The sequence below is a fragment of the Rhinopithecus bieti genome, unplaced genomic scaffold (genome assembly GCF_001698545.2).
Source record: "Rhinopithecus bieti isolate Rb0 unplaced genomic scaffold, ASM169854v2 scaffold_23862, whole genome shotgun sequence".
NCBI lineage: Eukaryota > Metazoa > Chordata > Mammalia > Primates > Cercopithecidae > Rhinopithecus > Rhinopithecus bieti.
The window spans coordinates 524640-550506 of record NW_016811338.1 but is presented as its reverse complement, the minus strand read 5'-3'; the positions used below and the strand labels follow the sequence as shown (position 1 = coordinate 550506).

At 42.3% G+C, this 25867-nt stretch overlaps 1 protein-coding gene across 1 annotated transcript in view; it reads left to right on the top strand.

Annotated features, from left to right (window-relative positions):
* Positions 1-11114: 11114 nt before the first annotated feature.
* NOBOX (NOBOX oogenesis homeobox) overlaps positions 11115-25867 on the top strand; it is a 33506-nt gene continuing 18753 nt past the window's right edge. The window contains exons 1-2 of the mRNA XM_017893734.1: positions 11115-11221; positions 14680-14889. Coding sequence (XP_017749223.1) covers positions 11115-11221; positions 14680-14889 — 317 coding nt within the window. The remainder of the gene's footprint in view (positions 11222-14679; positions 14890-25867) is intronic.

Sequence of the window (25867 nt, the reverse complement as noted above, 5' to 3'; positions counted from 1 at the left end):
TACACAACAAATAAAAAGTAACTACATCCCTGCAAATAACTTGAAAAACGTAAGCAAGGCCCTGAGATCGCTGACAGTTGAAAGGAAATTTCGCACAATGGACCCATAGCTGGTCCCCGAGAACCAAGAAATCTGAGGTGTATACAGAGTCCAGAGGTAGAAAAGTGTTTTTAACTAATAGTCAAAGGAACTGATATATGTAGGGTGGCAAATCATACCATAACATTTATTTTTAATATTTAATAGCCCATTATATTTTTGGACAACAAACATGGGAAATGATGAGAACAAAATTAGGCAAGAATAGAGCAGAGTTTCATCTGAATGGCCTAATTTTGTTAACCATTAAACAGTATGAATCTTCTACTAGAATATGAACCCCTTGAGGTCCTTGACTGTCATCTGCTGTATCTCCTATTCCTAAAGTAGGGCCTTGTCTGTAGCAAGTGAGCAGTGAGTATTTACTCTACTGGTGCAGTAACTAAAGTCCCCACTTGTACCTGTGCTGAAGGAACATACTGTACTGCTTCTCTAGTCCCTGACAACTATTGTTCTTTTCTTTTCTTGTTCCCTAACTAACCAAGATTTAAGGTAGATACAGACAGTCCCTGACTCACAATGGGGTGACTTAGGATTTTTCAACTTTACAGTAGTGTAAAAGCTAGAATTCAGTAGAAACCTTACTTCAAACTTTGACTTTTGATGTAAAATTCTTTATAATAACTTTATTATGATAGGTTTGGGGTTAGATGATTTTGCCCAGCTGTAGGGTAATGTAAATGTTCTGAGCACGTTTAAGGTAGGCTAGGCTAAGCTATGATGTTTGGTAGTTAGGTGTATTAAGTGCATTTTTGCCTTATGATATTTTCAACTTAGGATGGGTTTATTGGGATGTAACTGCATCATAAGTCAAGAAGCCTCATGTTAATGTTGTTAATGTTGCCCTTGAATGGGTTCCTCCGTCTGAAAGATAAATATCCTAAACCTAATCTGGTTAGATCTGGTTGTATCCTTCCTTGTTCACATATCTGAAGAAGAAAGTGATGTGCCAAGTTCAAGGCCAGGCTTAAAGGCATGGTCCAGGGCAAAACATTCAGCTAGTAACAAAGGAAAATCAAAAGGCCAAGCAATTTTAAGTTGCTCAAAATGGCTAGCTAAGGGAACATGAAAGCCAGGAGGCAAGTAATCAAATAGGCTTAGAATATTAGTGTAAGCTAAAAGAGTCAAAGTAAATACGAAGAGGACATTTATTTTTTATTTTTTTAATATATGGGTTCTTCCTGTGTTGCCCCAATTGTATTCGAACTCCTGGACTCAAGGGATGCTCTTGCCTCAGTCTCCAAAGTAACTAGGATTACAGGCACGTGCCACCATGCCCAGCAAGTGAAGAGCATGTTTAATTGACTTCATTTAACAGGAAAAATGGAAGAAGTAAGAGGTTAAGAGAAAATTTTCAGAGTTAGAAATCTTGTAGCTGGAGTGATTTCTCAGTTTGGAAGTTCAAGGCATGACCATGGCTGTCAAGAGTTGAGGTGGATTCCAGACAAGAGTACATGTGATTTTCAAATACTCTGAGACCTTGGCATTCAATTCGAATATTTTACTTGTGTTGAAATTTACTTGTTCTACAAATTAAACCTTTAACTTGCATATGAAATTAGCCTGAGGAGTCTAAAACTATAACAAAGAAATGCTCTGTTGTCTGCAGCTGAATTCCCTATGCTAAATCTCATTATTTGTGATTCGGATTCAGTGTTTTCAAAGAAATAAATTTCACTGTTACCTCACTTTTGGAAAATTACTAAGGCAACAAAAAATGTATCCAAAAAAGTTTTTTTGTTTGTTTTTTTGAGACAGAGTCTCACTCTTGTTGCCCAGGCTGGAGTACAGTGGCAGGACCTCGGCTCAGTGCAACCTCTGCCTCCCAGATTCAAGCAATTCTGCTGCCCTCATCCTCCCTAGTAGCTGGGATTACAGTCACCTGACACCATACCCAGCTCTTTTTTTTTTTTTTTTTTTTTTGAGACAAAGTCTTGCTCTTGCCCCCCCCCCAGCCAGGCTGCAGTGGTGCGATCTCGGCTCACTGCAACCTCCACCTCCGGGGTTCAAGCGATTCTCCTGCCTCAGCCTCCTGAGTAGCTGGGATTACAGGCGTCCACCACCACGCCCAGCTAGTTTTTGTATCTTTAGTGGAGACAGGGTTTCATCATGTTGGCCAGGTTGGTCTCGAACTGCTGACCTCAGCCTTGGCCTCCAGCCTCCCAAAGTGCTGGGATTATGGGCTTTTTTTTTTTTGACAGGGGTCTCACTGTCACCCAGGTTGGAGTGCAGTGGCACGATCTCAGCTCACTGCAACATCCATCTCCTGGGTTCAAGTGATTCTCATGCCTCAGTCTCCCAAGTAGCTGGGACTACAGGCATTAGCCTTCATGCCTGGCTAATTTTCTATTTTTTTGTAGAGATGGGGTCTTTCCATGTTCCCCAGGCTGGTCCTGAACTCCTAAGTTCAAGCAATCTGCCTACCACGGCCTCCCAAAACAGTTATCTTTTGTTTTATTTTTGAGTTAGAATTCTTATTTTATAATAATTCTTTTTTGTTTGAGTTAGAATTATTATTTTATAGTTATTCTTTAAGTTTCAGGATACATGTGCAGAATGTGCAGGTTTGTTACATAGGTATACATGTGCCATGGTGGTTTGCTGCACCCATCAACTTTAAGCCCCGCATGCATTAGGTAATTGCCCTAATGGTCTCCCTCCCATTGCCCCTCACCCCCCAACAGGCCCTGGTGTGTGATGTTCTCCTCTCTGTGTCATGTGTTCTCACTGTTAACTCCCACTTATGAGGGAGAACATGCAATGTTTGGTTTTCTGTTCCTGTGTTAGTTTGCTGAGGATGATGGCTTCCAGCTCCATCCAGGTCCCTGCAAAGGACATGATCTCATTCCTTCCAAAAGAGGTACCTTTGGATCACTTTTATTAACATATGTGGTTACTCAGCAACTATTTGTAGAATGCACGAGAAAGCTTTATATGTAATATTATGACATTCTACTCACCTCTCCCTTATAGAAATTCTCATGCTTTGTCCTACCACAACTTGCTGAATAACCCCAATGATTTTAGTGTCATAGGTTAGGAAATTTTAAAAACAATCATTTTGAAGTAATGAGCCTCCCAGTATTAGAGCTATGGGACCAAATGTATGAAAGACATAGAATAAGGGATTCCTTTGAATAATATGTGAGTTTTACTTTTTTTGCGCTATAGAAAATACATAAGCGCCCATCAATACTCTCTCCACCATATCAACGTAATTTATTTAAGAAATACCTTTCACTCTGCCTTTAGTTCCTTATTCATGGAACAAATGTCCTAGGCCCCAATGCTCCACACATTATGCTCTTTTATTTGCATTCCTTAAAATTCAGGGAAGCCTACATGAATAATGAGATGGAGAGAAATGATGCAGAAAGGTGTTGGGATAGCTTTTAGTCAGTGAATTTATTAGGCATATTTTGAAGTTGACCTTTTAATCCAAGTTTTTATTCAATTATATTGCAAGGAACTGAGCAGCATGGCCAGTTGGAATATTTGCATGCCAGCGGCATTGAGCAGTGAGTTTCATGAGGAAGCCATGGATTAAATCATGAAGAAGCCAATATATTATTTTCAAGGCTTGAGAGATAAAGGAGTTTTTTTGTTTTGTTTTGTTTCCTTTTTTTTTTGAGACAGAGTCTCGCTGTGTCACCCAGGCTGGAGTGCAGTGGCGTGACCTCAGCTCACTGCAACCTCTGCCCCCCAGATTCAAGCGATTCTCCTGCCTCAGCCTCCCGAGTAGCTGGGACTACAGGCACCCATCACCACGCCCGGCTAATTTTTTATATTTTTAGTAGAGATGGGGTTTCACCGTGTTAGCCAGGATGGTCTTGATCTCCTGACCTCGTGATCCACCCGCCTTGGCCTCCCTGCCCTAAATTTTAAGAAGCGGATATGCAAATCATTTTCATAATTTCTTCTCTAGATACTCTAGTATTATATACCCATATAAATACATTAATAATGTTAGTCATATTGAGGCCATTGTTATTCATTCCTGTTTTGAGGAATGAAAACTTTCCACAAGTTGCTCTAAGGCTTAACCATTCTCTTGGGTAGATGTGTCATTTATAAGAGCCAAAGCTTCACAGAACTAAAATCAAGTAAATAATGTTAGCGTTAAAGGGGATGGGGTAAATGGATTGACTACAAAGAATTAGAGAAATTACAGAAGCCTCAAATTACTAAAGTTTCCAATTATTCATACTTTAGCCTCCTTTAAAAAATTCCATATACCAGAACTTTTTTGTTGACTCTGTGGGAGGCACTTTTCATCTTCACATAAAAAAGACTCTGCTAACAATTTTTCCACCCAACAACTACAGAACAGACCCATTCCCACTAGACATGGCAAGCTCCCGGCAACAGAAGTGTTCAGTCTAAGGCTAGACAAATGCTTGTGGGGATCTGGCCTCTAAATTAATCTCCAAGGTTCTGTGTTGAGTAACTCCCCAGGAAATCTAACATTTTACAGCTATATGAAGTTTGAGGGAAAGGGCAGATGTATCTGCTTCCTTCTAAAATTGTGCTGATTAGCTAAAATCATCACAGGCAACCTTAACTTTGTACTTTTTGTAAATGCATTCTTATGGCCTCATTGAAAATTTACCAATACTGCATCTACTGGTCAGGTTTCCAAGTAGATTTATGACTGAAGAGTTTGCTCTCTGTAAGACTATGGATGCAAGAATGTAGATAAAAATGAGTTTCACTGGGTAGATGAGAGTTCCACAGTCCTCGGCAGGAAACTCACCCTGGCCATTTCATTAGAAGTTAACTTTCAATAAACCCGACAGTCCAGTTACATGGGATATTCCAGGTTGACATGTCATTGTCCTTACACGCAAATTTTAGTACCTACTGTAAGACAGACATTAGGGTATAAGGATGCCCTCACAGAACTTACATTATGGCAAATGAACAGAAGACAAATGAGAGAAAGGGGCCAGGAGTCAAAGAGGCATGGGGCGAGAAAGAAAAAGAGAGAGAAGTTCCTGGGAACACAGACGGGGAAGACTGTAGAAAGTGCAAAAATGGGGCATTCACTGTGGGCACAGGAGAGAGGGAAAGAAGAGGAGAGTGGAAAGTTGGCTTCCCTTTTCTAAACCACTCGGAATGACAGCATTACCTTAAATTATTGTTTTGTTTAGTTTCATTTTCAGACGAAGTTTTGCTCTTGTTGCCCAGACTGGAGTGCGGTGGCACAATCTCGGCTCACTGCAACCTCTACCTCCCGGGTTCAAGCGATTCTCCTGCCTCAGCCTCCTGAGTAGCTGGCATTACAGGTGTTTGCCACCACGCCTGGCTAACTTTTTGTATTTTTATTAGAGATGAGGTTTCACCATGTTGGCCAGGCTGGTCTTGAATTCCTGACCTCAGGTGATCTACCTGCCTCGGTCTCCAAAAGTGCTGAGATTATAGGCATGAGCCATCATGCCTGGCGTACCTTAAATTATTAACACCAAAGTTGCTACAATATGATATTGTAGGTAAGTTTTTTCATTATAAATCTATCTACATTTTCTATATTTTGTAAAATAGGTGACATGTATGTTTATAAATCAGAATTTTAAAACAGTTGTATTTGATTTAAAATATTTAAAATATATGTAAGAAAAAAAACCTCAGTAAATTATTATTCAAACATTATGAAGACATGAATTATTATTCAAACATGAAGAAACAGAGAGGCTCAACGAGGCCCACAGAGGCAGACAAAATCTGATTCTCACCGGGCGCTTGTGGCTCAAGCCTGTAATCCCAGCACTTTGGGAGGCCGAGACGGACGGATCACGAGGTCAGGAGATCGAGACCATCCTGGCTAACACGGTGAAACCCCGCCTCTACTAAAAAATACAAAAAAACTAGCCGGGCGAGGTGGCGGGCGCCTGTAGTCCCAGCTACTCGGGAGGCTGAGGCAGGAGAATGGCAGGAACCCGAGAGGCAGAGCTTGCAGTGAGCCGAGATCTTACCGCTGCACTCCAGCCTGAGCGACAGAGTGAGACTCCGTCTCAANAGCACTTTGGGAGGCCGAGACGGACGGATCACGAGGTCAGGAGATCGAGACCATCCTGGCTAACACGGTGAAACCCCGCCTCTACTAAAAAATACAAAAAAACTAGCCGGGCGAGGTGGCGGGCGCCTGTAGTCCCAGCTACTCGGGAGGCTGAGGCAGGAGAATGGCAGGAACCCGAGAGGCAGAGCTTGCAGTGAGCCGAGATCTTACCGCTGCACTCCAGCCTGAGCGACAGAGTGAGACTCCGTCTCAAAAAAAAAAAAAAAAAAAAAAAAAAAAAAAAAAAATCTGATTCTCCAAGGTCCTCATGAATAGAAATGTGTAGACAGGCCACAGAAGAAGGACAGAGGAATAGGCAGGGCGTGCAGAGCAGCAGCCAGCACGAGGACCCTCATTGTCTGACTCATTCTGCAATTTCTCAGACATTGAGACGGCACTTATTCCCAAGCACGTGTTTTTTCTTTTTTATAACGTTTCAACTTTTCCTTAAATCATTTATTAATTCAACAGACAATCATTAAGCATCTGTGCAAACTCCATTTCAGTTAGAATTATGCTATTGCTTATCTCCTGGACTCAGGCTCGCCAGGAAAAACCCTATCACAATCCCACCCTCTCCCTCTCTAGCACCTGAAAATTTCCGGGGGGAGGTAAAAAAAACAAGGCCGGGTGTGGTGGCTCCTGCCTGCAATCCCAGCACTTTGGGAGGCTGAGGCAAGCAGATCACCTGAGGTCAGGAGTTCGAGACCAGCCTGACCAACATGGAGAAACCTTGTCTCAACTAAAAATACAAAATTAGCTGTGTGTGGTGGCACAGGCCTGTAATCCCAGCTACTCGAAGGCTGAGATAGGAGAACTGCTTGAACCCGGGAGGCAGAGTTTGTGGTGAGCTGAGATCATGCCATTGCACTCCAACCTGGGCAACAAGAGCGAAACTCTGTCTCAAATAAATAAATACATACATACATACATACATACATGCATGCATGCATACATACAAAAACAAAACATGACAACTATGATGTCTGAGCTCACTTAAAATTGCATGCACACATCCCAATACACCTTTTTTAAGTGGGTCTTTAATGATGCCTGGCAATTCTACTGCATATCCCCAAACAATTCATTCTCTCATTTTCTTTGTTTCTATTTCATGGCTGCTCCTCTTCCTCAGACTTTCAATACCTCTTCCCCAACTCCTCACTTCCATTTGGTGACCTAGCTTCCAACTTCTCTGAGAAAATTGTAGCAATCAAAAAAGAACTCAGACTCCATCCCATTCTCCACCTACCAGCATCTGCCCCTGCCACCTTTCCTTCTGTTACCATAGATGAACCATCTACCGTTCCCATCAAAGTTGGCCATCCACTTGTGCACAGTTCTCCTTTCTGGTCCCTTCAGGATCATCCTACAACCTGCCCCTCTCTTTCCTACATCATGGGGTTTTTCCCCCCTTTCCCCTGGATCATTCCAATTGGCATAAAAAGTACTTCCTTAAATTGTTTTATTGACCCTACCTCCTTTATCAGCCACCCCCTCATTTCTTTATTCGCCTTTGCAGTGTACTTTTAAATGTTGTCTAAGTGCACTGTAGTTCCAATTCCCCTCTTGTTTCTCTCTTAAACCCACTCCAAGGATGCATTGGCCTCCCCATTCCACCAAAACAACTGGGCGCTGGTGAATCCATATTGCTGAAGTCAGTGGTCAAGCCTCAGTCCTCATTGGACTTGATATGTCTCATCAATATTTAATACAATTATCACATTCTGTCCTTGACTCCCAGGACACTAAACTCTCCCCTCTCTCGGTGTTACTCCTGTCTCACTGGTCAGTCTTCTGTACCCTTCGCTGGTTCATCCTTTCCCCCAGCCTTTTAACGTAGGACGGCTGCTAGGGAAGGCCTCATTCTTTTCTTTTTCATTGTGTCTGCTCACTCTTAGTGGTCACACCTAGTACATATGGTCTCCAACAATGTGTGCATGGAAAGTCACATACTGAATCTTCTACTTGTCATCTCCACCCTGATATCCGATGGACTTTTCGCACCCAGCATGTCCAAGACTAAACCAGTACTCTTCTCCCAAAAGCCTGTGTCACCTCCTACCTCCCCATCTCAATTGCTGGTAATCCTGTCCTTCTCATTTTCAAGCCCAAAACCTTGAAGTCATTCTGATTTCCTCTTTCTCTTGCACTTGCTAGTTCTGCTTTCAAAATGGACTTTGACTCCTTCTTGCTCTGTCATGATCACTCTGGTTCAGGTCACGTGGTCTCTTCTTGTGAATTACTGCAGTGGCCTCCCAGTGCTTCCTGCTTCTACCCTGAGCTCCTTCCTGACCGTTAGCACAGTGGCCACCTCCGGTTATGCCATTTCTCTACTTAAAATCCTGCTTAGGATTAGGAGGAAAGGCAAAGTCTTTACAATGAACTGAAATAGCCTAGATGGCCTCCATCACTTCTCTAATCTTATTTTTTGCCCTCCCTCTTCTCACTCTGCTCAAGCTTCATGGGCCTCCCTCATGGGCCTCCTTATTCCTCAGACACAACCCTTGCAGCCTTGGTCCTAGCTGTTCTCTCTGCCTGGAATGCACCTCCCCACATGTCCATCTAGCCAGGGCTCTTGCCATTTACATATCATTTTTCAAACCTAACTTTCTCAACAAGGCCTCCTCGGAGCTTCATATTTAATAAAGAAATAGGCCCACTAACCCAACTCCACCCCACCATACCCCTGGCACTTTCAATGCCCCTTACTTAGTGTTGATTTTATTTTTTCCAAAAAATTCCTCACCTAGCATCCCACATAATTTACTTATTATGTTATCTCTCTTCCCCTTGCTAGAATGTAATCTCCATGAGGGCAACGATTTTTGTTGTTTTCACAGACGTTTCCCAAGGCTCTAGAGCAACATGGCAGATGCATTCCTTCATTCAACAAACGCCTGCTGAGAATTTTCCATGTGCCAGGCAATGGGAATTGAGTGCAGAATAAAACCATCATGCTATCTGTCCCTTTAAAACCTCACAGTCTGATTCTTATTGAGATTTCCTGGACACCTAACTTTTAAAATATCAATGAGAAAGTGGAAAAGCACCAAGAAGAATTGCATCAGCCACACTCACAGCATACTAGATGCTCTCTTCAAACCCTGAGATTCTGCTGACTGAAATAAACACCATAACTGTCCACTTGGGTTTTAGGCTTCAGTGCTATCTCAGACAATTAAGCATCTACAGACTAGGACTCCAAGATTCCTCAATCTAGTACGCAAAAAATGTATTTGCCTTAATGACACTAGATAGAATTAATGGTGAACAAAATAAAGCAAATAAGATATTATGTCTTTCTCACCCCAGGATTCTAGTCTCTCAATAATAATTCTAGTGTCTCAATAATTCTTCCCCTAAATTAAAAAATTAAAAGCTTTGAATGAAAATATCCCCATTAAAAAAATTCCCCTGACATGGTAATCAAGTCTTATGCTTTAGCCAATAATTAGCTGGACTGAAATTTTCCATGCCCATTTTCTGCAGTTCTGGCAGCAAATTGATAACCCCAGGCAATTTTTAATTAGCACCCTTTAAAAATGGTTTGCTAAATTAGTCAACTCTGAAATCACCTCACCCAAATGATTAAGTTCAAATTGCATTTCAAATCCATCACCTGTTTTGACTGTATGAACATACTATCACCCCAGGATGGTTAATTACAATGTTTATGTGTCTGTGTGTTCACACATGCATAGCACAGCATGCAGCAAATGCCAGCTGGCATATCCTGACACTGCTGTTTCTAGTGTCCTGCCGGCCTTTTGGTGTTGACATTTCTATCACCAGCCATCGTTCTGGTGCCTTAATCCTGTGGAGACAGTATATAAAGATAACTCTCCTTACATCCAAGTAAATCACTTGTTATCTTGAGAAAACCTAGGGCCTACTTTAGTGAGGCCTTGGTGGTAGCTGTGCTCAGCTGGCCTGACAGCTGTGCTAACTCAGGGGAGGTCACTCCGTCCTCACACCTTTCACACCCAAATCATATTTATGAAGCACCTATTAGTAAGTGCATTCAAATTATTTAATTCTAAACACTAGGAATGAGGTAGTTTTTGTTTTGTTTTATTTTGTTTGCTTTGCTTTGCTTGAGATAGACTTTCACTCTTTTGGCCCGAGCTAGAGGGCAATGGCATGATTTCAGCTCACTGCAACCTCCACCTCCAGGGTTCAAGTGATTCTCCTGCCTTAGCCTCCCAAGTAGCTGGGATTACAGGTACATGCCACCACGCCTGGCTAATTTTTGTATTTTAGCAGAGATGGGGGTTCACCATGTTGGCCAGGCTGGTCTCGAACTCCTGACCTCAAGTGATCTGCCTGCCTCAGCCTCCCAAAGTGCTGGGATTACAGATGTGCACCCCTGCACCCAGCTGAGGTAGTTTTAACTCTGACTCATAGATGAGAACATGAAACAGCAGAAGGCTTAAATAATTCAACCAAAGTTAGTGACAGAGTCAGAACAGGACTTCTGGTCACCTGACTACAAGTCAATTGCCACCACCTAGTGCCCCCATCATCTCCAGTCTCCATTCCCCCAACCATCTCCTTGTCTCCCTTTCTCAAGTTCTGTCTCCCTCTAATCATGTCTCTACCCTGCAGCCAGTTCTTAAACCACGAACCTGCTTGCAATACTCTTTTGCTTACATAGCTTACCATTGACACTGGCTAAGGTTCAAGGTCATCCTGCAAAGCCTTGTGTCATCTGTCTTCCGCCTTCCTCTTCCATTTGCTCATCACACTCCAGCCACGCTGACAATGTGCAGTTCTCTAAACTCTCTTTGCTCTCTCAAGGCCTTTGCCCAAGCGAATCCCTCTGCCTATGACCCAGTGCCTACCCCTGCACTTTCACTAGGGTTATCACTGGTTCCTCCAGGTAGCCAGTGGGAAAGCCGAGTCCAGGCTTTTCAGTGAGATCTCCCTTGGCCTCTCCCAGGGGAAGGCAGACTCCAGCATGGCTCTCACTGAACCTGGCACGGTGGGAGCTGCAGCAGCATTGGTGCCCATACCTGACCTGACTAGGCCCATTGAACTGGGCCTTCGCCAGTGGTGGAAGACAAGGTAGACAGTGATATTCCATGAGGGGACAGCAGTGATGGGACTCTTCATGGAGCCAGCAGCCAGTGGCCCAGGAAAAGGAAGCAAGAAAATCTGGGAAGGGTATAAATCTGATTCAACATATTGTTATATGGTCATTCTACAAGATCAAGATGTCTTACTTATTGTTCCACAACCCAAAGAAAGTAGATCATAATTTTCCTTTTTTTTTTTTTTTTTTTTTTTAGACATTGGTTAGAAAAAAGAATCAACTTAAGGAAAATCTGTCAGGTACTTAGCATTGTTAAAACTTAACTTGCCTGCTTTTCCATTCTACTTCTTTACATGGTCCTTGCTTACAGGGCTATTTTCTGATAAAGGGAGGTGAGGATTCCTTCCTGTTGTAATTTGTTTCATGAGATCTGTTCTAAGAGTGGGTGGTTTCTAGGAGATTTCACACCCAGCTTGGAATTGGTGGAATGTGTGTTAGCTCCAGCTGGCAATAAGAATCTTAATAATTCTGGCCTCAAGTTTATTCTCGAAGTCTAGGTGAAGACTGACACAACCTCAGAGCTGGAAAGAACCGTCGAAGACAAAAGACTCTGGGGCCTGAGTCTTACTTGGTTAATGAGCAATCATATCTGCAGATAGCAGGTACATGCCCTAACACAACCACAATTATAAGTCTTTAATTCCTTTAAGGCAACGGAACTATTTTGGAATATCTTAAGCATCCGAGCATACAGTTAGGTGACTCATGACTTGAGTCTTACTTATGTGTTTGACATTGAAATAAACACACTGCAGAATTTCCCCCACCAGGTGGCAGCCAAACCTTACTAAACTATGATGTGTATATTCCACATGTATACAAGTAGTGTGTATATTTCCACTGCTTGTTGGCCAAGTAGCATTGTAAACGTTACATCTTCATTTTCAGCTCAGTTCAGTGGGCCCACCATTTGCAAACCCTATGGACGGTATCCTGATGGTGAAGTACTGAAAAAATGGGGGATTGATACAAGCAGCATTATTAGGGTACCAGGGCTAAACAGCAACTCTGGGGTAGCTATTGGCAGTCCAGCCTGAACTGGGTTCATGTCTCAGTTAATCTTCATTTAGCCATTGAAGTGGGGAAAATCAGATAGTGTACCACTGACACAGTCCTAAATACAAGACTTTCCGTTAAATCCCAGGCATCTCAGTTCAATAAATCCTACATTGCATGTTGGCTTTTGTCAACCTCTCTTCTAGACACCAATGTAAGAAGGTCATAGCTATTGGGGAAAAAAATAGACTCATACTTTAAGTCCTTACTTGCAGGAGGGTCCCTTACTGTAAGAAGGTCATAGCTATTGGGAAAAAAATTGACTCATACACAAGAAAGGAGTAAAATAAAAAGAAATTATTCTTATGAACCTTTTGTCTTCCCTTCCCCAAATAAACTCCTTGAGCAAACTACAGAAATGCTAACAGCAAGAGGTCAATGTACTTAATTCTTTCAAAAATCATGATGTGTGATGGCCAGACAAACCACCCAAGGGTTCAAAATAGGGAAGGAAAGGAAGATGTTAGTTCATGGTAGCATAACATTACCAGAGATGCTACTGTTGTTCTCAGTGGGGAAAAAAAATATGTCAATTTTATAGGGGAATGAGGACAGAAAAAGTGGTTCTTTCCTTCACCATTTACTCCTTTTAATCAAGGCTTGCCTGCCCCGTTCCCATCTCCCTGAGTCTTCTCTGAGGATCCTACATGTAAGTCTGCAAGGGAGAACAGGACAGGAAAGTTTGCTGATGAACTATATTACACTGTGTGTGTGACTGTATGTGATTTGTGGGGAAAGGGACAGGGGGCACACTCACTGTCCCCACCCTTAACGAAGAGTAGAAACAGGTTTCTCCTTGAGACAGCAACTGATCCAAACAGATGGGAAGCAGGATCACATGGGAAGCGAGGTTTTGAATGGTTTCCTCAACATACATGTTCTCTCTGATGCGAGGAAAAGTTTAAAATGAGAAAAGGTAAATAATTAAACCATAGCACTGTACCTCATTCCCACACTCAGATTACCATTTGTCACAACATTCTCTCTCAGTGTATCTAAATATGATTGCAAGTCCTTCCCACACAATGCTTCAAGCAGTCCCTTCCAGTCGATTAATCTATCAGACTTAGCAGAAAAGTTGAAAACTAGTTCCCAAATACCAGCTCTAAAGATCACCTATACAGAAGATGCTTTTGATTCCAGAACTATCCAATATGGAAGCCACTACCATATGTGTCTACCAAGCACATAAATTGTGGCCAGTGTGACTTAGGAATTAAAATTGTATTGAATTTTAATTGAAAGTTTAAATTTAAATAGCCACATATAGTGGCTACTGGGCTGAACAGTGCAGATCTAGAACGTTTCCATCATCACAGAAAGTTCTATTGGACACCAGTCTATTCCACAGCCACATCAGAAAGCTCTAAGTATTTACATAACTCACAATTAGAACTTGGCTTCTGGCCAGGCACGGTGACTCACGCCTGCAATCCCAGCACTTTGGGAGGCCAAGGTGGGTGGATCACCCGAGGTCGGGAATTCAAAACCAGCATGGCCAACATGGCGAAACCCTGTCTCTACAAAAAAATATAAAAATGAGCTAGGCTTGGTTGTGCATGCCTGTAATCCCAGCTACTCGGGAGGCTGAGGCATGAGGATCACTTGAATCCAGGAGGTAGAGTTTGCAGTGGGCCGAGATCGCACAACTGCACTCCAGCCTGGGTGACAGAGCAAGACTCTATCTCAAAAAAAAAAAAAAAAAAAAAACTTGGCTTCTTCATTTTAATATACCATTGCAAGCAGTCTTGCAACTTCCTTATAGATTATTTTATTGGTAATAACACCTGAATCAAATTAAATGTGATCTTTAGCTCTCAAGCAACAGCATGTTGAGAAACTCAAACTCAGTGATGTTTGGGGCACAAGAGTCTTTAATGCAGACTGCTGCTGAGATGCTCACCGTCTGAGCCCACATCATTCATTCACAGATGGGTGGTGTATTTCATTATTCTAAGCCGAGGCCTAGCAATCCTTCTTGATAAACCTCAGGAGCATGGATCTCAGAGTTAATCTCCTATTCCTACCCCAGGCATTCACACATCAGACAGAATTTTATTAACCAAATAGGAAGTAATGTGTAAATGGGGCATGGATCTTTACCATTCACAGATTACAAACACACACACACACACATACATATACACGTGAAATAGTCATGGGGGGAGATTTGCATATGCCACCCATGCTACCCAGAGCCCCTTGCCACTAGCCACGTTCAACCTCACAGTATTCTTCAACATCGCCATAGCAAACCCTTGGGCAACGTCTCCTTTGAGCTGTTTGCAGACAAAGTTCCAAAGACCGCAGAAAACTGTCTTGCTCTGAGAACTTGAGAAAAAGGATTTGGTTATAAGGATTCTTGCTTTCACAGAATTATTCCAGGGTTTATGTGTCAGAGTGGTGACTTCACACACCACAGTGGCACTGGTGGCAAGTTCATCTGCAGGGACAAATCTGATGATGAGAACCTCATCCTGAAGCATACGGGTCCTGGCATCTTGTCCATGACAAATGCTGGACCCAACGCAAATGATTCCCGGTTTTTCATCTGCACTGCCAAGACTGAGTGGCTGGATGGCAGGTGTGTGGTCTTTGGCAGGGTGAAAGATGGCATGAACATTGTGGAAGTCATGGAGTGCTTCTGTTCTAGGAATAGCAAGATCAGCAAGAAGATCATCACTGCTGACTGTGGGCAAATCTAATAAATTTGATTTGTGTTTTAATAAATTTGATTTGTGTTTTACCTTAGCTACCAGACCATTCCTTTTGCAGCTCAGGAGAGCACCCTTCTACCCTATTTGCTCTCAGTATCCTATAATCTTTGTGCTCTTGCTACAGTTCTTTGAGTTCCATATTTTCCTTATTCTCTTCCACATCTAGCCGGATTACAAAGTTTGATTATGACACAAAAACTAACAAAAAAAAAAAAAAAGAGAGAGAGAGAAAGAAATGGTGTAGTGAACTTACTCCTTTTCTCACTGCAGATAAACTATCCTCCAGGTTTGGCCCATCAGCCTCTTCAAAGCCCTTACCTTTTTCCTCCACACTGTGATTCAAAGATTTGAGGGAATGCACTCCTCTAAATCTGCTCTAGGGACAGCAAAGACCCCACTGTTACCATCCCTGGTCTTGGGTTCAAATTACTGCTTGTTAGGTAAAGAAAATGTTGATGTGTGGGGTGAGAGGGTTGAGTTGTCCACAAAGAAATGATAGCTTCCATTCTTTCTGATTTGTTTATAGCAATGATGCTAAAATACAGATGAACACCTTAATAAGTTAGTCTTCCAGATTGATCAGGTGTTGCTATTTGATAAGTAGCAATAGTATCTAACAACACATCCATCCAGCATGTAGCATTACATTGTAATATTGTAACATTACAATATTAACTGCCCTGATTAATGAAAATGATTTAATCAATGCAAATGGTATGTCTTCTTCCAAACTCAGCTATGACATTTTGCCAATGACCATGCAAGGTTTCAAGGAAGAGAATTTTAAAGTGGCTTCTCCATTTAGAATGTTCTACTGTTTACGCAAGGCAGCCTACTCTTCTCCCTTGTCCAGACAGATTTGACCTGTCCAGATAATTTGAACATCAACTCTACCACTGTGTTAGTATTTAAAGGTTATATGCTGCTCAATACCAACTTTTCTTCTAAAAGCCCTGATGCTGCAATTTCCAAGCAGAACTGGGACTAGCTTTGCCTCCTTTCATTCATTGCCTTGTATTATACATATAAAAGCCCATTTCCTCACTGAGCTGTAAAGGCCTTTGAGGGCAGAGCCTAGATTATTCATTGTTATTTGCCTTTCTTCATTTTCTGTACTTGGCCCCTACATATTTCTTAAGTGTTTTCTCTCATTCATCTGGCTAACTCCACATCATTTTTTTTCTTTTCTTTTTTTTTTTTTTTGAGTGTGTGTGTATGGGGGCGGAGGGGTAGTGGGGACTTCTTTGATGCACCCAGCCCCTTTTGCTTAAATTTGCAAGAACTGATTTTTTTTGACTGCACCCTGAACCCCACCTGATGTAGGCAAGGATGACCATATGCCTTCAATGCTTAACAGAGTGCCTAAGCCACCATGAGCACCAATTCACAAGAAGGAAAGTGTTCTGAGTGTTAATACATAGTAGGAATGCAACAAATGCCTGGTTGTTAGGATATGAGGCTTCTAGTATCAGCCTTCTTTATTTTTTTCTTTGCTACACTAGAAGGATAAGATGCAAATAGACCCCTCACTTTCTGAGCCTTTGTCCTTATGTTCTCAATGAAAGGGAAACTAAATTTTTGTCATTAATGATTCAGTATAAGAACAAGGTTTCAGGGAAATCATAGAATGGAGAGACAAAGCAGACAGCAGGAAGGAGCTTCATAAAAGAAAGATCTGTCCCTGGCTGAGGAGGTGGGGAGTGCCAGTGAGGAGAAGCGAGACCTCAGAGAAGAGGACGGTGCTGCTTCTACAGAGATAGGACCACCGAACCCGTTTACAGAATATCTTGTTTTCCCAAGCAGACAGATCTCAGACCTAAAGAGAATGTGTAGACAAGGAGAGCAGATGTCTCTGATGATCTATAAGGACAAATAACAGACAAGTAGGTGGTCTCTCCTGTATAAGGCCCAGGACCCTAGGGAACCCCTCAGTATGACATGCCCAATTTCTAATTAGACTGATTTGGAGAACATAAAGAAAGATGTTAGCCTGTAATCCCAGCACTTTGGGAGGCTGAGGCAGGCAGATCACCCGAGGTCAGGAGTTTGAGACCAGCCTGACCAACATGGAGAAACCCTGTCTCTACTAAAATTACAAAATTAGCTGGGTATGGTGGCACATGCCTGTAATCCCAGCTACTCAGGAGGCTGAGGCAGGAGGATTGCTTGAACCCAGGAGGCAGAGGTTGCGGTGAGCCAAGATCGTACCATCGCACTCCACCCTGGGCAACAGGAGTGAAACTCCATCTCAAAAAAAAAAAGATAGTATTTCTCATGTATCTGAATATGTGAACCTAGATTCATATATACATTATTAAATAAATTGGAAGTGCTCAGGATACGTTCCCATATTATTCAGCTTTTGCATTGCGCTATTGGTTGTGCTGCTCTGACTGACCCTGAAGAGCAGAGCTTTAGTGCACAAACACAAGGGAGCAGTGAGACTGTGTGTTCTTACAGGCTGCCCAGGACAAAGCTAATCCTTGCTCGAGGTCGAGAATAGAGATCATGTAGGCTTCTTTCTTTGGTGCTTAACATTCTTGTAAGTCTAAGGACAAATTTACGACGTTGAGTCCTCCCAGAACAAATGGTACTCTCTCACCTCTGAGCCTCCAATGATTTACTACCATCATCTTCCAACTCAGAGTTCAAAGAATCAAGGAAATTGAGGCCTACCTCTTCACCTTTTAAATTAAAATCTACAAAGAAAGTTTCAAGGTGAGAGAAGACATAAAATCATATTAATGTATAAAATACAAGACAAAGAAAATGTTCTAATCCTCTTAATAAAATACTGTCAGTGTAGAGGAAGGCAGTCTCCTTATTCAAGCATATCCTTCTAACCTCTCGCTTACCGTAAAGACAGAAAGTAAAGCCATACTTTTAAGCCAGGTTAGTGAACAATAGAAGAATCCCCAAAATAATTTTCTATGGATAGTTCCACGGTACAAAACAATCCTTTAAACCATCACGCTTGAAAAGAAAGATCCAAAGGAGATCATAAGGGCTGGATCATAATGTGTCCATACTGTGCCCTAACAAGAGAGTAAATATTCACTGCAGGTCACACAGAACATCCCTTGAGCAGGGCCAGAAGGACACATTGACAAATAATTTGACTTATGGCATGACCTGTGCAAATCTGCCCTAGTGAAAACCTGTTGGGTTGCAGAAACAGAAGTCTAGTCGAAGTATTACTGTTTACTATGATGAGGATTCAGGCCACTTTTGCATCAGTCACCTATTGCTTCTAGTCAGTACCCATTCTAAATGGTCAGTACCTGTGCCTTTCTAGTTATCTTTTTTTTTTTTTTTTTTTTTTTTTTTCTTGAGACAGGTTCTCACTCTGTCACCCAGGTCGGAGTGCAGTGGCATGAATATGGCTCACTGCAGCCTCAACCTCCTGGGCTCAAGTGATCCTCCCACTTCAGCCTCCCCAGTAGCTTGGACCACAGGCTTACACCATCACACCTGGGTAATTTTCTTATTTTTTGTAGAGATGGGGTCTCACCATGTTTCTCAGGCTGGTCTTGAACTCCTAGGCTCAAGTGATCCTCCCACCTCAGCCTCCCAAAGTGCTTAGATTACAGGCATGAGCCACCGAGTCCGGCCTCCAGTTATCTCATACTGTATCAACCAAAGCAGCCACACAAAACTCAATTTCTGGAAATACAGACAAATTCCAACGGATGCAGAAGGTAGAAAGTAGTTTCCCTGGATCTCCCTGATGCTATCGCCACAGAATAGGTAGAGAGGCCTATGAGAAGTTCTGTACTGGTGATGGTGGGACAGATAGAGTATAAAGTTAGTAATAAAGATGGCTTGAATGTAGTCTTTGCAATAGAGAAGACATACTGTTTTAGGGAAAAGATTGGGAAGACTTGAGAGATACAGCAGAGAAAACATTGGCAAAAATTTGTAATAGATGAAAACCCTGTTTCCCAAAGAGCACAGCCATTATTAATTTGAAAATTTTCTGGGCCACCTGCTGAAAATGACAGACTCCTGGGCTTTCCTCCAGAAGCTCAAAAATCAGCATTGCAGAGGAGGGAGAGGAAGTCTAGAAAATCTGCATTTTTAACTCGTTTCTCAGGTGATTCTCAAAGAAATAGTCCGAGAAGGGGAAGAAGGATGCTGTGCCTGGCCATTATCCTATGTGAGTTTAGATCCCATGGAGCACCCAAGAGGATGCCCCTGAATGCATTTGGAAAAACAGGTGTAGATGGTCAGAGCTGGAGTTAAAGATCTGGGATGAATCAGAATTTTCTGATAAAATGGAGGCAGGCAATGACAGAGGGAGAAGTTGCTTATCTATATATTCAATATCCAAATACTCCCCTATTTTGGAAGAAACTTTACTGTGTGGATCTTGGTGGGAGCAGGGCCCCACCCCTCACTATGGGAGAAGAAGCCAGTTATTCCCTCCCCCTACCCTCTAGTGACCAGGATGTAAACACACATCAAGGTGAGGTCAATTAGATGCTTCCACTCAGGACTTGGTGTGTTGAACTGGAGACTTAAAGATGCAAAAAGAGTTGAGATGTCCCAGCAACCACCACTCTAGTATCAAGGTTCCCATGGTAATGCCCTACCCAGAATCTTACTGGAATAGGAACTTCTCTTCTGCTGAGCCATTTTCCAAGTCTGGTTTTTCAATGCTGCAAGAATCTATGACCTACTTATATATTTTTCCATAAATTCTCATACTGCCTCAGTTTACAAGATTTGAAGAACCCTAGAGGACAAAAACAGACCCATGATAATTCCTCTGGATATTAAAAAGAAGTACAAATATATGAGACAGAGAAAGCACATTCAAAAAACAAAGGGTCAAAGAGTTTCTTGAGATAAGGATTCAGGAGAGCACAATACCACAGAAATTAATAAAGAGTTCACTGAAGAAACCGATGTTCTAGGGCTGGCCATTTCCTTTTCTCTCCTCCCAGATTACATTGATAATATTTCTATTTTTAAGATTTATCACACAATATTATAATTATTTCTCCCAGTAGACTATTGGTGCCAACAGGGTAAGAACTATCACGTATTCCCTGATAAATCCACAGGCCACTTCCAAGTGTTGTCTACACACAGCTCCAGAAATACATAAGGGAGGCAGGGAAGAAAAAAGGAAAGACTGAGCCTTGAAAAAGGAAAAACAGGTGGAATGGTAGTTCTCCGGGCCTCCCTGAGATACAAACTAAGCCAACCTGTCGGGTTCCTCTCCCTCCTGCTGAGATGTCACCAAAGCAGTACCTGGGTTCCCACCATGACCTCTTCCTCCTTGGGAAATGTCTTTGCCCCTTCCAAAGATATTCGCCTCTCTCCTCCCCACCAGACACTTTAATATCATTTACACTAATTACGCAGTGGGATAGATTATACTTAGAAATATGAGACCCCTATCAGACAGCCAGAAAAAGCCAGAAAGTGGAAGAAGAGCCCCTTCTTTCTAGTGAGAAGAGGCCAATAAAGCAGAAGAGTGAATGCTCATAACTTCCATTCTTGGCTTTCCAGAATGTGTTTATTGATGTTAATCTGTTCTTGTTCTATCACTGGGTACTAGTTATATGGGCAGCAGAAAACTCATCTTCTTAGCTCTTAGATCTGCAGACCAAGAAGAGCCAGGTCCTAACCTGATATGGTGACTATTGTATAGCATTCAGTGAATCCTGGAATGGGTGCCAGATGGATTGATCAAATCGAACTTTTAGGTTGTCTATGGAAATTGGGAATAAGGAAGTGATATGGTTTGGCTGTGTCCCCACCAAAATCTCATCTCAAATTCCTGCAGGTTGTGGGAGAGGCCTGGTGGGAGGTAACTGAATCTTGGGAGCAGGTCTTTTCCATGCTGTTCACATGATAGTGAATACGTCTCACAAGATCTGATGGTTTTAAAAAGGGGAGTTTCCCTGCACAAGTTCTCTCTCTTTGCCTGCTGCCATCCACGTAAGATGTGACTTGGTTCTCCTTGCCTTCCACCATGATTGTGAGGCCTCCTTAGCTGCATGGAACTGTAAATCCGATTAAACCTCTATCTTTGTAAATTGCCCAGTCTTGGGTATATCAGCAGCATGAAAATGGCCTAATATAGAAAATTGGTACCAGTAGAGTGGGGCGTTGCTGAAAAGATACCCAAAAATATGGAAGCGAATTTAGAACTTGGTAACAGGCAGAGGTCAGAACAATTTGGAGGGCTCAGAAAACAGGAAAATGCTGGAAAGTTTGGAACTTCCTAGAAACTTGTTGAATGGCTTTGCCCAAAATGTTGGTAGCAATAGGACAATAAAGTTCAGGCTGAGGTGGTCTCAGATGAAGATGAGGAACCTGTTGGGAACTGGAGCAAAGGTGACTCTTGCTATGTTTTAGCAAAGAGACTGGTGGCATTTTGCCCCATCCTAGAAATTTATAGAACTTTGAACTTGAGAGAGATGATTTAGGATATCCGGTGGAAGAAATTTCTAAGCAGCAAAGCATTCAAGAGGTAATTTGGGTGCTGTTAAAAGCATCCCGTTTTATAAAGAAAGGTGAACATAAAAGTTTGGAAAATGTGCAGCCTGACAATACAACAGAAAAGAAAATTCCATTTTCTGAGGAGAAATTAAAGCCAGCTGCAGAAATCTGCTTAAGTAATGAGGAGCCAAATGTTAATCTCCAAGACAATAGGGAAAACATCTCCAGGGCATATCAGAGGTCTTCACAGCAGCCCCTCCCATCACAGTCCTAGAGGCCTAGGAGGAAAAAAATGGCTTTGTGGGCTGGGCCCAGGGTCCTTGTGCTGTGTGCAGCCTAGGGTCTTGGTGCCCTGCATTGCAGCCGCTCCAGCCATGGCTGAAAGGTGCCAAGGTAGGACTTGCCTGTGACTTCAGAGGGTGCAAGCCCCAAGCCTTGGCAGTTTCCACATGGTGTTGAGCCTGCAAATGCACACAAGTCAAGAATTGGGGGTTGGGAACCTCTGCCTAGATTTCAGAAGATGTAGGAAAATGCCTGGATGCCCAGGCAGAAGTTGCTGCAGGGCCGGGGCTCTCATAGAGAACTTCTGCTAGGGCAGTGCAGAAGCGAAATGTGGGGTCAGAGTGTCCACACACAGTCCCCACTGGGGCACTGCCTAGTGGAGCCATGAGAAGAGGGTCACCATCCTCCAGACCCCAGAATGGTAGATCCACTGACAGCTTGTACCATGGGCCTAGAAAAGCCACAGACACTCAACACCAGCCTGTGAAGGCAGCCAGGAGAGAGGCTGTACCCCGCAAAGTCACAGAGGCATAGCTGCCCAAGATCATGAAAACCCACCTCTTGCATCAGTGTGACTGGGATATGAGACATGGAGTCAAAAGAGATCATTTTGGAGCTTTAATATTTGACTGTCCCACTGGATTTTGGACTTGCATGAGGCCTCTAGCCCCTTTCTTTTGGCCAATTTATCCCATTTGGAATGGCTGTATTTACCCAATGCCTGTACCCCCATTGTTTCTAGGGAGTAACTAACTTGCTTTTGATTTCACAGGCTCATAGGCAGAAGGAACTTCCCTTGTCTCAGATAAGACTTTGGGTTGTGGATTTTTGAGTTAATGCTTAAATGAGTTAAGACTTTGAGGGACTGTTGGGAAGGCATGATTGGTTCTGAAATGTGAGGACATGAGATTTCAGAGGGGCCAGGGACTAAACGATATGGTTTGACTGTGTCTCCACCCAAATCTCATCTCAAATCCCCACAGGTTGTGGGAGGGACCTGGTGGGAGGTAACTGAATCATGGGGGCAGGCTTCCCATGCTGTTTTCTTGATAGTGAATAAGTCTCATGAGACGTTTTTAAAAGGGGAGTTTCCCTGCACAAGCTCTTTCTTTGCCTGCCGCCATCCATGTAAGATGTGACCTGCTCCTCCTTGGCTTCCACCACGATTGTGAAACCTCCCCAGCCATGTGGAACTGTTAAGTCCATTAAACCTCTTTCTTTTGTAAATTGCCCGGTCTTGGGTATGTCTTTATTAGGAGTGCGAAAATGGACTAATATAGGGGGTAAATAGATATTCAGTGATCAAAAGAGCAGGCTGAGGCAAAGACAATACTGTTGTCCCAAATATTCCACTTTCTCACACATTTCCCAGTGCCCTTCCAATTAATCATGACCATAGACTAGTTCAGGCTAACAAAATATGAGCAGAAGGGAGGGGTGTCAATTTTCAATTTCCATTCTCCCAGTGAGGAATATGAATAAAGATCGTCTTTTGGGCCTGCAGATAGTAAGTTTTCAGGAAGAATGGAGAGATAGAGACAGAAGAAGCTGAGGCAGTTGAAATGCCTTCATTTCTCCTGCTGGCAGGGCTGAGGAGGAAGATGTGCTCTCCAGATGAAGGAGCTGTAAGATGGTCAGCTTGGGCCTTTGTGTACATGCAGCAGAATGCCCTGCTGACCAGTGATGGATATGTACTACGAGAGACAAATTAGCTGTGTTGTTTCAAGACTCTGGGATTTGAGGATTCATTTTCTTAAAATGCAGCATAACCTATCCTGTCCTAGTCACACTGCAATCTTCTTTTTCCTCTCTCCTAAGGTTCACACTGTACACATCTTTCATGGATGGCTCTTTTTGAACAAACAGTGTATTAGTTTGTTTTCACACTGCTGATAAAGACATACCCAAGTCTGGGCAATTTACAAAAGGAAGAGATTTAATTGGACTTACAGTTCCATGTGGCTGGGGAAGCCTCACAATCATGGTGGAAGGCAAGGAAGAGCAAATCACATCTTACATGGATGGCAGCAGGCAAAGAGAGAATGAGCAAGACACGAAAGTGGAAACCCCTGATAAAATCATCAGATCTCCTGAGACTTATTTACTACTATGAGAACAGTATGGGGGAATCCACCCCCATGATTCAATCATCTCCCACCAGGTCCCTCCCACAGCATGTGGGAATTATGGAAATACAATTCAAGGTGAGATTTGGGTGGGGACACAGAGCCAAACCATATCAAACAGTAATGAATATTATAGTCCCAATCCTGCCTAAAATGTTGCAAAACAACATTACAGTCACTCTAAGCCACTTTGTACTATGTACTTTTGTCACTCCTTTAGAAAAATTCTTCAAATGCATTAGAGAAAGCTTTAAACTAGATTTGGTAAGAAAATGGTGAAGAAATTCCCTCAGACTTCAGGGCCAGATATCCAGGATTCTTACATATTCTCAAAGGTATATACTTTTGTTTTGTTTTGTTTTTTGTTTTTAATGAAACAGGGTACCCAGTTCTCCATCTTGTTTTATGGAAACTTGAGCATTTGTTGGTTTATAATCACACACATTCCTTGGTCTCAAATATCACTGTTTTCTCCTGTGCACAGAAAGGACAGATCTCCCAGCCTTGGCCAACAAGTACCAAATATTCCACAGTGTTCTGAGTGTATCAAAGAAGATCTTTGCCATTTGAGTAAAATTAGAATTATGCTATAGGCCATGTAGGGCCCTGTATTGGGGATAGAGAATGAAGGGAGTAATACTCACTGGTTCTGGACATCTAAGACACTAGTTCTCTGATGTTACCAAATCTAAAACTCTTTTGCCCCTGCATTTGATGATTTGCCTTCCTCAGGGCAGTCTAATTTCCAACACCAAGCATTCAGAATCTTATAATAAACAGGAACGCTGTATTGAAGTTATAATAGAATCTAATTTTAATGAAGACTATGAATTAAGTTCATCTTTTGGATCTGCAAATAGTGTGTTTTCAGGGAGAAACAAGAAATAAAAAGTTATATATGAAAAGGGGGGTGCAAGTATAGAAGTGGAAGGGACATTGTCAGGAGGCAAAGAGTGCAGGAGGGTATACAGGGACAGTGGAGGCACTCACATATACAGTGTGCATGTAGGTGGAGGTTTGCTCCACAGAAAAGCTATCAGTTATTCACTGTTTATCCTGTGAGAAGCAGGTAGGACACTGAGGGAGCTGGCTTACATACATCATCTCATTTAATCATCCCATTAGCTGATAAGACTGATATTTTCTGTTTTACATGAAAAAAACTGAGATTAAGACAAATGTGTTCAGAAAATCAGTGACCAAATTGCAACGCAAAACTAAGTCATCCCTACTGCAAAGCCCAAATTCTTTTCTTCAGCATTTGATAAATTATATTTTTTCAGAATTTGATATATCGAATATCATTAATTTTCCCCTACCAATATACAGTTCATGTTGTGCCCTTCTCCAAGCTAAATCAGGTATGCCCCCTGCCCAAATTCTACATGGGATAAATCACATGATCACATGTATAAAAGGACAATTTTGCACTTACAGCTACATGTGCATAGAATAAGTCAAAACTGAGTGTTGGGTTCATCAAGACTGTTTCCAATCAGATGAAGTCATTGAACAACCATGAACTTTCAGCAAACCAACATCCCAAGCTGATAAAGGACTCAGAATTGTGAGTAATCTGGTATGCCAGAACCTCAGTGTACCAAAGTACAGAATACTTTGACTAATGGAACATGATTAAGCCAAACATGTGCAGACAAGAACTCATTTTGTTCCATTCAGAGAGGGAGTTTTCAATCACTACTTAGTATAACCACCTTGAAGCCCCTTCCTAGTGAATAGAGCCTTTTGATCCTCACCCTAACTCCCTCCTGTTAAGTATTCAGTGAATTTTGTTGACGGTATATGCTCCTTTGTCTGGCAGGCAACTAAACTCAGGAGAGAGAGAGAGACAGACAGAGACAGAGAGTAATTGTGTGTGTGTGTGTGTGTGTGTAACATTCTGGTGGACTTTGTTTAATTCTGAGACATAACTGAGTACTCTTCTCCCTCTTGAATAAGGAGGTGGGCTTCCAAAATGTTTGCT